The following is a 16,284-nucleotide window of genomic DNA, read 5'->3' on the forward strand; positions in this document are numbered from 1 at the left end:
TCAGCATATTATGAGGGTACAGATGTTCAGGTTACGTATATTGCCCTTGCCTCCCCCCTCCCCCCCAAGTCTGAGTTTTAAGCGTGTCCATCCCTTGGATGGTGCGCATTGCATTCTGACTAAATTTTTTAAAAGACCAGTCTATTTCAGCTCAATCTAAAAAGCAGGTCATGTCCATGTCTATGGTGTTCAGTTTTATGTTTACAAATATTAAAGTTATTAATAAAATTGGCAGTCTAGATGTTAATTTGTTAAAAAATTGTCATAAAGTGAAGGAATCCTTTCATTGGATAGTTTTTCCTTGACTGTATCAAACTGTAAAAATGTTTGAGATCTAAAAATGCTGGGAATGAGTTAGCATGTTTGGAGGTGCATAGCTATTCCACACGTGTGCACTTTGCTGAGGACATCTGAGGTCACTTTGTGTTAGGTACATACAGCTGGCATACAGCTAGGACCACAGTTGATTCTAACTGAAAACACTGATCCCTTACTGATAATACACAAGCAGAAAACATTCTTGTTGTTTACCATGCAGTTTGTTTTTTTATTTAATCAAGTTGCAGTTTCAAAGCACAGTTTTTGAAATATTCAATTAATAGCCTTTTGGCACTTTTACTGAAGTGCAAAAGTAACATCTTTTTGGGGATTTTTTTTTTTCTTTGAGGACTATTTACCTATTAAGTCCCATTTCTGCTCTTTCATTTTTGTGTGTTTTACATTTAAGCAATACTTTTATTTTTACTGTTACTATTTTTTTTTTTTTTTTTTTAAGACAGAGTCTCACTGTGTTGCCTGGGCTAGTGTGCCGTGGCGTCATCCTAGCTCACAGCAACCTCAAACTCCTGGGCTCAAGCGATCCTCCTGCCTCAGCCTCCCGAGTAGCTGGGACTACAGGCATGCGCCACCATGCCTGGCTAATTTTTTCTATATATTTTTAGTTGTCCAATTAATTTCTTTCTGTTTTTAGTAGAGACGGGGTCTCGCTCCTGCTCAGGCTAGTTTCGAACTCCTGAGTTCAAACAATCCACCCGCCTCGGCCTCCCAGAGAGCTAGGATTACAGGCGTGAGCCACCGTGCCCAGCCATTACTATTTTTTTTGAGATGGGGTCTTGCTAAGTTGCCTGGGCTGATCTTCAACTCCAGGGCACTAGCGATCCTCCCTCCTGAGCCTCTCAAGTAGCTGGGACTACAGGTGTGTGCCACTGCACCGGCTAAGCAATACTTTTAAGATACTTTAATAAATAGCTGCTGAAATTACATGTGATGTAAGACTTTCATTTAAATCTGATTTATGAGGCTTTTGTTTCTATTTATTACTTAAATAGAAGCATTTTAAATGTGCACAATATGCTTGATGCACTAGACTAAACTAGGAGTCAAGTTCTGTGCTCTAGAGCAGCACTGCAGTGATGGAAGTAATGGAATGTTCCACATCTGTGCTGCTAGTACACTTGTTACCAGCCATGCGTGACTATCAAACACTTGAAATGTGGTCAATGTGACTGATGAACTGAATTTTAAATTTGATTTAATTTTAATTAAAGTAGTCACATGTAGCTGGTGGCTACTATATTAGACATCCCAGCTCTAGGATGTACCATGTGGCTATATGAGTAACAGTAAAAGCCAGCTGCATTACAGCCTATGACTTGGCAGTTAGCCTTTCCACTAATAAAGAAAGATTCACTGTCAATTGCTACTCTTTTGTCCTTTTTGAAATTTTAGCAGTCTGGAAGTATTACCTTACAGTAACTGAGTATAATAGAAATGTCTAGAAATAAGACTTGTTTAAAATTCTGTGTCGTTCTTTATTATTTTTTTTCTTTTGATAACACTGGTACCAATTTATTTTTAAGAAAAAAAAGACTGTTGGGTAACTCAGAGAAATAAAAGGCAGAATAATTGAAGCCACTTAAAATGTAATTAACTCTTACCAAACTAATAGAATGGAGTATGTTTTATGTACAATTCTAAATTGAGGAGGGGAGGTACTCTACATTTAGCTTCTCAATTATATTTTTATTAGACAAATGTTAAATTAGTTTCCATTTCTGAAGATACATATACTGAAACTGTGCTTGAAAGTACCTTGGATATAGAGAGAAATGAGTAGTTTTCTAAGTTTTCTAATAAGCACACCTCTGACAATCTCACAGTTGACTTACTAGACAATAATCCTCATTTTTGTTGTAAGAAAGCTTTTCCTTTGCTTCATAAGTGGGAATAATCTATATTTTCAATATAATTACTTAGTTTGTTGAGTCCTTAGTTCAAGTACACTTTTTTTGTTGGAGTTAAACCATAAGGCCTATAGTCTCAAATTTAAATATTTTTGGTTTCGAAGCTCTGCAGGGTTTAACAGGGACCCTTGGTGCCAGTTAAGAGTTTCAGCTATTAATGGCCATTGTAGACTGTTGGTCATTTGGGGATACTGTGACAGCATGAGGAGGAGAACCAAATTTAGGGACTCTGAGAAATGGCTGTGGTAGGAAAGAAGGAAAGTGGAGAGGATGCTAAGGTGCTCACGATGTGAGCTAGCAGTGTGTTCTACAGCACTGTGCCAGGGATCACCATGAATTTAAATTTTCAAATATTTCAACCCAGCTTTAAAATTTCTATTATTTATTTTTTGCTGGAGCCTGGGTGCAATGAAATTGCTGATTTATGGTCAACTCTTTAGAATGAATCTGGCCTATAATGGAAGGAGATATTTATAGTCTACAGTGAAGCTTTTGTTCTCATCACGATGGAAAAATTGCCAGAATTGATAGTAAATTGTTAAGGTTTGCATTAATTAAAAGATTTGGCTGAACAAATACAGAGCCCTAAATAATAAATCACATTATTTTCATGAATTTATGGATTAAAGACACAATTAAATATAGGATGATTCAAATTTTCTGCTTTCCTTCTTTTCAACTCTACCTTCTATGTAAGCACACATATATCCTGTAGATGTATGTGTATTTATACACATATAACTGGTATCTCCCAAATCAGCTATATAAATGCAGTTATAACATCCTTTGAGGTGGGTTATAATTCACTCCTTTCTTAAAAAATGTTAATTGAAGACTACCACCACAAATGACAGGCCTATGTATTTTCTCAGAATATTTTGCTGTTTTGCTTAATTATATGACAGATCAGTTTAGTATGCCCCTTCTTTCCCTTTCCTCTTTTAGTTTTAAGGTTTCGAACTTTTTACCTCTGAGAGAATCAAATATTAAGTAGAAATATTTCATATGTTCTTTGATCCGCAAATGATTTACAAGTCACTTGGTTTAAAACAACTAGATGCTTCTCAACTTTCTCATTTTTCTTCATCTCGGTGTTATGAGATATCTTATTTCCTTTATTTCCATAGTGACAATGAAATGACTGCTTTTCGGTGCAGTTCTCTAAGGGTTAAGTGCCAGAAAGCCAAGGTAAAGCTTTCAGATTGGGTGAAGGCCCACAGTTTGTCCCACAAACATCTGTCTCTTCCATCCCCTATTTCTATATAAGATGAGACATAAGCAAACTTCCTAACTGTATCCTGGTGGTTTTGTTTAGGATTTGTGTTAGTTTTAGGGGGCTTATGAAAAGTCCTGTGTTTGAAAAGTCTTGTTTATGGAAAGGGCAAGAATGGGTCCTTTTGAAAATATGAATAAGATAAGACACACACACCGCTATACAATATTATTTTTAGGAAATTATTTATTTATTTTTTAAGGACACCTCAAGATCATTAAGTAGGAAATTATTAAACATAAAAATACTGATCTGATCTTAAAGTAATACATGTTATAATTTATTGTCTGTTTCCCATAAACTAGCTTTAATTTGAAAAGTCTTGTTTATGGAAAGGGCAAGAATGGGTCCTTTTGAAAATATGAATAAGATAAGACACACACACCGCTATACAATATTATTTGTAGGAAATTATTTATTTATTTTTTAAGGACACCTCAAGATCATTGAGTAAGTAGGAAATTATTAAACATAAAAATACTGATCTGATCTTAAAGTAATACATGTTATAATTTATTGTCTGTTTCCCATAAACTAGCTTTAATTTTAATGGGTTGGAGATTATTTTCATTAGCTGCGTAGATGATGAAAACCAAACTCAGCTGTAAAATTTACCCTAGTTTAATAGAAGTTTTGAGAAGTAATAGTTCAGTCTGGTTAGAAAGAGATACAATTGCTAGAAGAGAGCTTAAAACTATAACCTTAGCTATCAATGTAACTTGATTTTTTTCCTTTCTGATACTGGGAAGGAACATGAGCTCTGCAACGTCCAGTAGCAGCCTTTTCAAAGAAGCAAGTTTGGCTGATTACAAATAACCAGTTTGCTTATTTATCATGAATTGTGGAAGACACAAATGTCAGTACGTATTGTTCATTCAATGTAACCTGTGCCAGTTGGCGGAAGTCTCAGAGGATTGCTTTGTCCCTTCCTCTGTCAGAACAGTGACTCTGTGTTAAGCCAATTCCTTCTGTGCATGAATGGAGAGATTTGGCCTCACCGTTATGAACGGTCTCACAGGCATGAATGTTTATAATACACATCAAAGATCTCTCTTGAGTGTTGTCTGGAAAAATGTTTTTGTTTGTTTTTTGAGTAATAGAAGGCTAATAATAGTGCTTGTTTGAGTACTAACCATAATAAAATTAAAGGCATCAAGGCACAACGCAGATATGTATTAGGAATTCAAAAGAGTAAAATTTGGGACACCATCCTTTTTGAGTCTAGAGAACAAAATGTCCTTTTCCCTGTTTTCTCTTAGCCCCAGTTTAATTAAAAATTAAACCACAATTAAGTAGGGAACAGCCCATAGATAGTTGATATTAAACTGTTGGCTGCTGAGAAATCAGCTGCTTAAAAGTATTTCTTTATGGAGCTAAGGTCACATCTACTGTACAAAGACAGTATCGCTGATGCTCCTCGATGGAGAGCCATGTCCCTGGTAACTAAATCCTGTGAATTATCTTTTTTACCCCTCATTGTATTAGGGTCATTATGAGTTTAAGTTTTATTCACTCTCTTTTTTTTTAAAAATTCCCTTGTACTTTTGAATATGGTATAATTATATCTATTTCTAAGGTAGTAAAAACTTCCCTCTCAGAAGTAAAACATTTTTCTAGTATTGTGTGTTCCCATTTGGTCTAACCTAATATTTCTTTAGCTCATACTCTCCAAAGATAGTTGCCAAATTACTACCAATAGTCCTTCCATACCTGCTTTGGTGCCTTCTTTTGATAACTAAATAAACCATGGACTACTGTGTCTAATTTTGACATATTCAAAGTGTCTTTGTCTTGCTGGTCTTAAATGTTTGGGATTTATAGCATGAAGCCAGTGCCGATTCTGGTCCCTGGAACGATGGTTTGACCGCAGCCCACCCCTCTTTGGGAAGGAATGTCTTTATGCTGGGTGGCGTGAAGGGCGCTGGGGCAATGTACCACTTTAGCTGTATGTGCATGTGTTCTCTGCTGCAGGCTTGTCCATGCGATCGTGCCTGGAGCACTCTGGTTTCCAGGTGACAGACACGATTCACGGTATAGTATGAGACCTCTGAAGTTGGAGCATTCTCTACAGCTTTAATTTCTTTCTTTTAGTTCTTGGATTCAAGAAATGCTTTTAAAAAAGAAAGTTTTAATGCTTGTTAAGTAGCACCAGCTACAGTTTGTGCTATACTTAAAGAGGTACAGTGATTAAGATTCCAGAATGTTATGTATTGAATATATCACTTTTTGTTTTTTGTTTTTTTGTCCAAGGCAAATCAGATCCCTTTCTTCTGTTTCCTCAGTAGAAAATGACAAACATTTAGTAATTTTAGAAATTTATGGGTCTCAACTTGAGAATTTAATTGAAGTACAGTACTTAGGTTCTTCTTCCTTCACATCACTTTTCAACATTAAGGAAACACCATATATATTTGGTATTTTGGTCAGAATTAGAAATAAACTTTCTTCTTTCTCCTTATCAGTTAGTGTACATTTATATGTTTTAACTGGGTCAGCAATGGTGATCTGACATGGAAGCATGTCAACGTGTCTGGAGGAGGAAGGGCCAGTCAACACTTGGGGTGCTTACGTGGAAGGTATTTTAGCCTTGAAAGTCTCAGGAGTTGGGTCAGCAGGTTGCCTTGGATCAGACATGCATTTTGAAATGAGCCTTTTTTACCTGGGCTTCCACTCACCTACCTTTGTATTGGCTTATGTTGCATAGAGCCTTTTAGAAGTTCTAGTCTTCCAGCAACATTGATCACATCATCCAAATTTGAAATTATTAATGTTCAAAAAGATCAAATTGTTTTATAATATTCCTTGGGATAGTTTAAGATACTCTAGAAACTACCAAAAAATGTTAGAAATCACCTGTTTAAATTCTTGTGATTCATGTACTCACTAAATAATCACAAAAGCTATACTTTAAGTCATTGCATTGGGATCTCACATTTCAATGTGTTCTGAAAAATATTTTCAGAAAGTGTTCTAAGAAACCATGAAAGCAATAAACATAGGATGTTTTCATTCTTTTTGTAGATATCAGGGAGAAAGAAGGTTAGGGTTCATGATAACACTGAGAAGAAAACAGACTGCAAAGAAAATATACTACAAAATGTTAATTGAAAGAGTCACATGACTATTATACATTCTATGGAGTCATAATTCTAACACTTTTTCCTGCCCCACTTCACCTGAGATGGAACATAGTCGCATCATCAACAGGGACTCTGCAGGCCAGGGATTATGACAGGTGCCACTGCTGTGTTAAGAATCATTTCTCTCCTAGAGAGTTGAGTGTGGTCACATAACGAGGGTGGATATTAGAAGTCTTCAGAGCCACAGGCTACACAGTAAAGAAGCCGATGGCCACTGCAGGACCAAATGAGTATCACAGCTACTGAACATTCCAAATGATGCAACAGCAACATCCTGTTGCTCTCAGGGTGAATACTGATAGCCTGGGAGGTGCTCATTACTCAACTCATAAAGATAATCCCAGGTTAGTGGAGAGATGGATTATTTTTCAGACCAAATTTTAGGTGCCCTAGAAGTTGAGTCTAGCTAACAGTTGTATTTTTCAGATTTCTTGGTCATTCACTTATGGGTCCCAAAGCATTTTTAAAGGCCACAACCAATTTGCTCTTTTATATAGTGCTTTTAAAAGAGACAATAGCTGAATGATCGATCCATTTAGTTCTTTTTTGGTGGAGAAGGAGTGGTAGGAAGAAGAGAATGTCATCCATGTTTCTATAAATCATTCTTATTTGTATCATTTTAGTTCTGCAGCCACCATTATATTTAATATAGTATCTATTTCCTTATGACAATTAATAATGATTTGATTTCTTAAATAGCATTTCCAGTTTGTTACGCTATTGATGACATGTCATTCTTTGTAACTGATTCATCACTTTTTAAAATCTGTCCTATGAGCAGCTGATGCAATAATAGATCTTTAAAGATACTTCGAAGATAAATGTTTTTTAGGTGTTAACAATGTTTTAAACGACATTTAAAGAGCTATATGCTACTTCATGCCACTTTCTTTATGCCACTTTTAGTGTGTATTTGTAACATACACTCACATAAACACAGACACTAGGGAAAACTGAGATGCTACTTTGTTTCATCTCACAGATGGGGCTTTATTAAAGCAGTATAGTCATAAATCTACTTCCCTCATTATAAGAGGAATTTTTCATTAAGAACTGGCCAAATGAGGCTGGGCGTGGTGGCTCATGCCTGTAATCCTAGCACTCAGGGAGGCCAGTGTGGGAGGATTGCTTGAGGCCAGCAGTTCAAGACCATCCTGAGCAAGAGTGAGACCCCATTTCTACTAAGACTAGAAACAAATTAGCCGGGTGTGGTGGGGTGCACCTGTAGTCCCAGCTACTCAGGAGGCTGAGGCATGAGAATTGCTCAAGCCCAGGAGTTTGAGGTTTCCTTGAGCTGTGATGATGCCACTGCACTCTTGCCTGGGTGATCCAGCAAGACTGTCTCCAAAAAAAAAAACTGGCCACATGATAAGAGTTTATTCTGTCTGATGGCTTAAATAGTTTAAGGAACCTGCTATATTGTGGAATGTTAGGTAATTTAAAGTAGAAGATTTTTGAATCCTAAAATTATGTAACAAAATTTAATAAAGTGATATCTCCTCATCCTAGGCCCTAAAGTTGTCTTACTACCTATTGATTTCCATTTTCTTTTTCAAAGCATAAAATATGAACATGGCTTGTAATATGAGCAGTTACTACTTTCCTAGTTCCATTTAAAATACAAAGCCTTAAAATGTGATTTTGTCAGAAAAGTAATATTTGAAACCTTGTACTGAATGTATTATAAAAGTAACATATGCTTTTAAACATATAGAAACATAAAAAATGAAAGTCTTCTATTCTCTCATCTTACTTCCTAGCTAATAGAATTTAGACTTTTTAGAATTCAGATTTTAAATTGAAAAGTTCTTGGCCAATCAAAAATGTTTCAGCTTTTTAAATCTTATATAATTTTAAAAACAAAAATTAATCATGCCTCCTTTATTATTGCTATCACTTTAGCCTATTTTATTTCCTACATCACAGGCTAACAAATACAAGATTCTAACTTATAAATTCTCTTGAAAACCAAGCCCAAAATAGGAAGGAAAGAAAGAAGGTGGGAGGAAGCCCGTGGCAGTGTATGATTTACCCACTTAAAGTGTACAATTCAGTGGTTTTCAGTATATATAGAGAGAGTTGGGTGTCTTATGCATATTTGAGACATTCTGATTTCTTAGGTCTTGAAATTTCAGTGTTTATTTTTAAAAACTTTCTTATAGGGAATTTCAGATATATACAAAAGTGGACGGAAGGGGGTAATGAACCCCCAGAGTTTATTCTCCTTCTTCCATCTTTTTCCTCACTTACTCCCCCAGGTTATTTTAAAGCAAACTTTCTTATAGGGAATTTCAGATATATACAAAAGTGGACGGAAGAGGGTAATGAACCCCCAGAGTTTATTCTCCTTCTTCCATCTTTTTCCTCACTTACTCCCCCAGGTTATTTTAAAGCAAATTCCAGACATCATATTATTTCTTCCATAGATATTTCAGTCTGTGTCTATATAAGATGATTTTTTAAAAAAATGACCACAATAATGTTCATGTCACAAAATTTAATAATTATTTAATATTAAATAACCACTGTTCACATTTCTAATAAATGTAAAAATGTTTAGTTTTGTTTTATAACTTACAAAAGATAATTTTTAGTAACTTATAAGAGAAAAGTTTGAAGTCATGCTAAATATTTATACATATATTTTAATATCTGCTTCAAATAAATTTGTGCCACTGAAGTATAATCCCACAGATTTCAAAATATATTTTACTTCCTACTTCCTGGACCAGAAAGTTCTCTCCCTCTCTTTTGGCAAAGTGAGTCTGTCTCTTCCTGGCTTACCTCAGGAGGGGGGAGTCTTCTCTTACCTTTTCATGAGTATCTGATTGGTTTGAGATTTCCTGGTCTTACTCTTCTTTACTTATAGCATGTAGGGAACCTGAACATTCTGTACTGAGGAAACAGAACAGAGGGTTGGCTGTTGCAGAAGTCCATCTTGCCTTCATGATGATGGTGCTCTTATGATATATGAAATGCATTTATTTGGAGGTGGGATGGGATGGGCAGGGGTGGGGAAATTGTTAATGAAGTTAATTTCCACTTAAGGTGCTAATATGTTAAAAAGAATGGCCTTGGAAGCCAATTTGTAACTTTGGATGAAGTGACTTGCTTTTGGGAGCACCATTAGACAAAGGAAAGGGACTTCTGTTGGCTGAATAACCCATTAACTGTATCTCCCTAAGAAGATACAGTTAAAGTAATAACAGCATAGGAATAACCATAGTCATTTAGAATTTTGTACAGGTCAAATCCCGTTATAACACTTCAGAAGGATATCTAAATTCCTTATTTGTCTTATCTTTTACTACAAAGTATTAACACATTGACTGCCGCACAAAAAAAACCAGAAACTTTTCCCTGGGGCCACAGTGTTTTATTATGAAAACAGAATGAAAACTTTGATTGTAATTTTAAGGTAAACGTAAATAGAAAAACAAAATTTATTGACTTCTATTCATTTAATCCACATTTTTAGAACTAAATTGTCAATTGTAACAATAAGAACATCAACAGGTAAGGTTTTATATATGCTTCATGTGGCCCCAGGGTCAAAACTAGAGTGAGTTAATACAACTCTCATGGCAGTTAATGTGTTAATATCTATTACATCAGATTGTAGAACTTTTTTTGTTCTTAACTTTCCTTGGGGATAAGCACAAGGACTTTTTAAGGGACATTTCAAATCCGATGTTCTGATTAACTCTGCAGCCAGCTTTCCCATTACTGAGACCACAGATGTGAATTTGCTGTGGCCGGTAGGCTCCACTGCACCAGGCTGCTCCCTGGGCTGGTTTGCCTTGTGCTCCACAGTGTGGAAATGTTCATTTATTTATGCGGTCCAAAGAAAGAGTGTAGTAAGCATCAGGATTTCCTTGTGCTCTGAGGGAAGACTAATCATAAATAAAAGTGGGAGTTCCTAGTCATTAGGAACTTACCGACTACTTGAGAGAGGGGATCAAGCACAAATCTGAGATAATGACGCAGTCATGAGAGTATTTAGAGTTAAGGATGGAATGAGGCTTTCCTGTTACCTTGGTACTCCTCCCTGGAGTTTATCATGTCATATGTCAGATCACCAGCAAAGATCTGAAGGTATTACAGTATTTTGATTTTTATAGCTTTCTTGTAACGGGATTTAACCTGTAACATCTTTTCATCAGAGAAATGCAGATTACACAAATGAAAATATCATATATCCCCGTTTTTACTTTCTGTACTTTGTACCCAAATGTACTTAACTGTATGTTAAAGATATTATTGAGTATGTATCAGTGCAGGCATTAAGAGCCTTTTGCAGATAGCTCGTGAACATGGATATTTATTTTGTTTACTTTTATATCAAGTAGATAGAACGTTCTGTTTATACAAAACATGCATTAAAATGTCTGTGGAATATTATTTCAGTGTATGATGGATGAGAGTGGTTGCTTTAAATCACTAGGTTTTTTTAATGGTGCTAGAGTAGCTGGTGTTGCTTAACATGGCATTTTTTTTTCCTGTCCACACTTTTCACCCTTGGTACAGGTATTTTTGATAAAGCTGTGGAATGGAAAGGTATGTTTTTCATGGGATGTTCAAGAATCTGTTACCTTAAATTTTTTTAAGAGGTTTCCTTTATGGGATTCCTTTTGTGTCTGGCTTAAGCAGACTTAGTTTAATTGTAACAAATAATGTATTTTTAGAGGCAGCGTTTGAGTATAAAATTTTGACATGACACAAGTTTCTGACTTTACTTTTCCTCATTCCCTTATTAAAGATAGTATGAAGGTTTTTAAAGCACTTGGGGTGGGGGGGGTTGCTTTTAAAATGTATGATCTGTGCCATGAAGAAAGAATGTAGCCTAAGAGTTGCTTATGGTAGTTAATCTAGTATGTTGTTATTGCTAGAATCCTTGATACCAATAATTTGCAATTTCATTGAGGAAAGTGATGTAAAAGTATTCCTTAATATATAAAATAATTTTAGAGACTTTATTAAATTCACACAATCCTCCTTTTGGTGGAGGAACAATTCAGATTGAGCTGGTGACCAGCTGAACTAGAAGGATTAGTGTGAAAGTGGAAAGCTGGCCTGGCATGTCTGCACAGATTCTGTGCCAGGTTTCCTGCCCACACAGACCTTTCTTCTCCGTCCAAGTTCTGTGCTGACCATGGCTGTCCACAGCTGTGTTTACGCTCCCTGTTCTAGCAGGTTGACTTGAAAGAACCACATAGCTAAAGTGGTGAGAGACTCAGCCTGACTGCTTGTTTGTAGAAAGCCTGATTGGAAGAGTGCGCTCTCTTGACTTTCCTCTGACAATGAAATTGTGAAAGATACATAGGGTACGCCTGTGAGACATGCAGCTCTTGGGTCTCAGCGGCACATCCCTTCTCTTACAAAGCAATGAAGCACTTTCTAAGGCGTTGGTACTAGTGCTGGAGGCTGCTGGTGCATTTAGACTGCTGCCGATCACATCGGTGGGCTGAGAAACCCTCCTTAAAGATCTGTGATGTTTTGTAAAGCCTGACTATTCTGGTGGTTGCAGAGTTAGTGTCTGCTCAGCGTTCCCCATCTCACCGGAAGTGTTTGCTTTTTCTCATTCATAGAGGTCCTGTAATAAAGAGGGATCCGAACAAGCTCAGAAAGAAAACGAATTTCAAGTAAGTAATTCAGTCCATTCTGCATCTGTGTGAGATGAACCCTGGTGTTTGCAAACCTCACTACTTTGCGGTTTGGCAGTGCCTCTTACCTGCCTATGGAAAATTCTGGTCTGTCTGTCTTAGAAGAATGGCTCTTGGTCTATTGGAGCCACCTCATTAAGACCAGATGAGCACTGTGCAGTCCTCATTCCTCCTGAGAGTATAGATGGTGGAAGTTTGGTGTCTTTATGGCTATCTAAACAGCATTTGGGGTGCTGAGAGATGCAGGTCTGGGTGACATTTGTGTGTGATACTCTGATGCGGTGGCACTCAGCTGCGCTGCAGCAGCATCTCTCTCAGCCCCTTTCAGCGGTTCCCACGCTTCTCATCAGGAAGCAGGTCACTGCCCAGTTATAGTGGCCATTCGCTTCGCCTGGGCAGGCCGCAGTGTTTTTTCCTATGCATGATACCCAGGTTGAAAAGGTTTCTTCCTAAGAGATTGCGAATTAAAATGACCCCACTCTTTGAAGTGCACGTGTACAGATGGCTTAAGGCTGAGAGCACTGATGCATGGAGGCTCAGAAGCAGGGCGTTGGGGCAGAGGTCTCCTGCCCTGGGAGGAAGCACCTTTTGAGCCTCTCTCCCAGTATGTACAGGCTCACAGAGAAGGGGTGCATGCGTGCACAGGCACAACATAGGTGCATCTAAGATGCCGATACGTGCACACACCAGCACACTGGTTTTACCAATTATATTCTGATTATTAAAATGATCAAGAAATAGGCATCAGAAAGGATGAGATAATAGAGGAATAAAAGTGTCAGTATTTTTTCCTCACATTTCAGCGGCTTGTTTTGCATGTGTCCTGCTCTGGGGACTCTGGTCTGGAGGATCCTAGAACTTGTGCTTTCTGGGGTGACAGTTGGTGAGAAGTCATTGGGTGGGAAATGAGTGACATTCTGTTGCAACCATTCTGAGCCTTTTGTGTATAGACCTTAGAACATCCTGGTAGCTGAAAATGTTGGATCACCAGGCCCTCCACGATGCTAATTCCAAAGTACATTTTCAGTTCTCATTTTATTTTGACTTCTCAGAGTGTTTGACATGACCTCCGCCTTTCTGAAATGTTTCCTTCCCTGAGGCAGCCACAACACAGAGACACAAAGCGTGAGCTCTCTCCCTTTCTTCCTTGGTTTTCCTTGCAGGTGCATCTCCTGCTGTCTGGCGTTGTTAGAACTCCCCATAATTTGGTCCTGGACTCTCTTCTCCTGTTGTCCTCTCTCCCTGGGCCAACTGATATATAGGCAAAGGGTCACAACTTCTTTCCTACAGCCCAGACCCCTGCTTGGAGCTAACACCGTTGGCTAGCAGTCAGTCTCTCCTTAGGTGTCTCACAGGCCCCTCAAACTTGCCATGTCCCAGACCAAACATGTGATCTCTTCCCTCTCCCCACAGCAAAATCAAAATCCAATCCTTTCTGGCATCCCCTTTCTCGGCCACTCAGTCAGTTATGTAGGCCAGGAAGCAGGGAATCTCCTCGGAGACCCTGCTCTTACTCACCCCTGTATCCAAACCACGAGTTCCAGTGATTGTTGCCTTTGACTTGTACCTTTGGATCTGCCTCCTCCTTCCCTCTGTACCCCCACCTCCCTCGTCCAAGCTACCGCCGCGTCCCTTCTGGTCTCCCACTTCTACTCTTGTTAACCACAAACCATTCCTTTTAAAAGTCACCTTTTCGAATTGCTGATCTGATCATGTCAGCCTTTTGCTTAAAATCCTTCTGTGTTTACTCTCTGCCTCTGGCCGAGTTACATGGGCTTTATCCTACCAGGTTCTCATGGTCTGACCCCTGCTGACCTTTCCAGCTTCCTCTCACAATATATTCCCCCTCATTCCCTGCTCTCCAGCCGTGTTGTCCTTCTATGGCTTTCTCCCTGCCATAGGGCCTTTGCAGATGCTTTTCCTACTGGGTCTTCGTGCCTTCACCCGTTTCCCACACCCCAGTTCTCTCCTAACGAGGATCCGCCCAGACTGCTTCCACGGGGAGTGCCCTCTTGGCTCTCTAGACAAGGTCAGTGCCTCCATTTCATGCTCTCACGGCACCATGTAGCTCTCCTTTGCACTTTGTGTGGCTGTCAATTTTCGATATTACATGTTTGTCTGTCTGCCCTTCTGAGATGCTGAACTGAGAGCAGGTTCTTGTGCTTGGTGCTGTCTCACTGCAACTGCAGCAGCTGGTACGTAGCAGGGTGCGATGAAGAATTGTTGAAGGCTGGTTGCAGCTGGTGCCAGTTAGACCTCTCAGGCACATTCTTCCCCTTGCCAGCTGGCACACACGCTCTTGTCCATTGCTCTCATCAGTTCCAGATGCCCTCACCCCAGGTGACCCGTCAATAACAGCTGTACCTCCTCTTCCACCTCAGGGCCTACCAGGAAATAGCAGGTAGTCTGATTTCACATATAATCCTTTTGGGTCAAAAGGTAGGCAGTTGGTTGTCAGAGTGGAGGAGTTGCTTTGTCTTCTTATTTGAGCCCTTCGAATAGCCATTGTTGGTTTGCAGACCCCACCTTTCTGAGCGTTTCCTCTAGACCAGCCTTCTCCATAGCCTTGCTGTCTCAGAGGACCCCCTCCCTTGCACCCCTCTCGAGAGGAGGACTTTTCCTCATCATCTCCCAAGTACCTCAGGGCTGCCGGTGGGGTTGGTGTCTTCTTGCTCCTCCTCATTCTTGCTTCCAACCATTTCCCCAGTTCCTTTGAGGCTCACACCATGTGGCTTTATCACCCTTTACCCTCCCCACAGCTGCTGTCCATTGGTGAAGATTTCAGTACACAGCCTGCTTCCTGCCATCGGTTCTCTGGCCTTGTATCTTAACCTCCTCATCCCCTAACAGTCTTTTCCCTCCATTCCTTCTCCATCATCTACTCATGGATGTTCCTCAGAGCTTTTCACCAGAAATTGCACCCCCTCTGACGTGCATGTCTCAACAGTCCTCCACCTGCTGACCTCACAGCTCACTTTGATACCCCTGTAGCCATGGCTCTGTGACCGCTGTCGAGACCTGCAGTGCAGACACCACCACCTTCCCACCCTCTATCCGCCTTCCGTCTCCTGCCTGCCTTGCCCAGCTGAGGACTCACGCTCTGCCATGTGAGCCTTTCCTCCACATTCTTAGCTGCATTTCTCCACTCGCTCTCTGTTGTGCCCTTCCCCCGAAACCCCGCGCTGCCGAGCCCAGCAGCTTCCTGCCTTCTCTGTGCTGCGCCCAGCACTGAGCACTGTGCCAGAGGAACTGTACCGTTAGGCAGAGCAGCTTTATTTTACGGTGTGCTGCCGAGCCTTAGGTGGGCACACAAGCCGGAAGCCTGCCGGCTTTCTCCAGCAGGTTTGCCTCCTGATGCGAGAGGTCTGTTTCAGGCCTCTCTTCTCCCATCATGCCTTGCCTGTGCCCATGCTGTGGGCTGCATAACCTGAGCCCTCGGCCGCTTCTTTCCTCATCCCTCCTCGTCTTTGCATTGTGAGCCTTCTGCTGCGTCTGCACCCATCTTCGCCGAGGGCCGTCCTTGCCTGTGTTCCACACTCCAGCTCTTCTCTCATCTGCTTTCGGGCCTCACTTGGTTTTTGTTTTGTTTTGTTTTGATTTTTTTGAGAGAGTCTCACTGTGTTTCCCGGGCTAGAGTGCCATGGCGTCAGCCTAGCTCACAGCAACCTCAAACTCCTGGACGCAAGCGATCCTCCTGCCTCAGCCTCCCAAGTAGCTGGGACTACAGGCACGCACCACCGTGCCTGACTAATTTTTTTCTATATTTTTTAGTTGACCAGCTAATTTCTTTCTATTTTTTAATAGAGACCGGGTCTCACTCTTACTCAGGCTGGTCTCAAACTCCTGAGCTCAAACGATCTGCCCGCCTCGGCCTCCCAGAGTGCTAGGATTACAGGCGTGCGCCACTGTACCCGGCCTGGGCCTCACTTGTTGACTTGTGCCTGCCTTCTCGCCTTCCTGACTGA

The 16,284-nt window shown here is 39.9% G+C and overlaps 1 protein-coding gene across 1 annotated transcript in view; it reads left to right on the forward strand.

The window, feature by feature from the left end:
• The window catches only part of CHKA (choline kinase alpha), a 72,439-nt gene that overhangs the window by 27,681 nt on the left and 28,474 nt on the right, over window positions 1–16,284 (forward strand). The window contains exon 3 of the mRNA XM_012665644.1: window positions 12,245–12,298. Within this exon, the coding sequence (XP_012521098.1) occupies window positions 12,245–12,298 (54 nt within the window). The remainder of the gene's footprint in view (window positions 1–12,244; window positions 12,299–16,284) is intronic.

This window comes from Propithecus coquereli, unplaced genomic scaffold (genome assembly GCF_000956105.1).
Source record: "Propithecus coquereli isolate 6110/MARCELLA unplaced genomic scaffold, Pcoq_1.0 Scaffold120, whole genome shotgun sequence".
Taxonomy (NCBI): domain Eukaryota; kingdom Metazoa; phylum Chordata; class Mammalia; order Primates; family Indriidae; genus Propithecus; species Propithecus coquereli.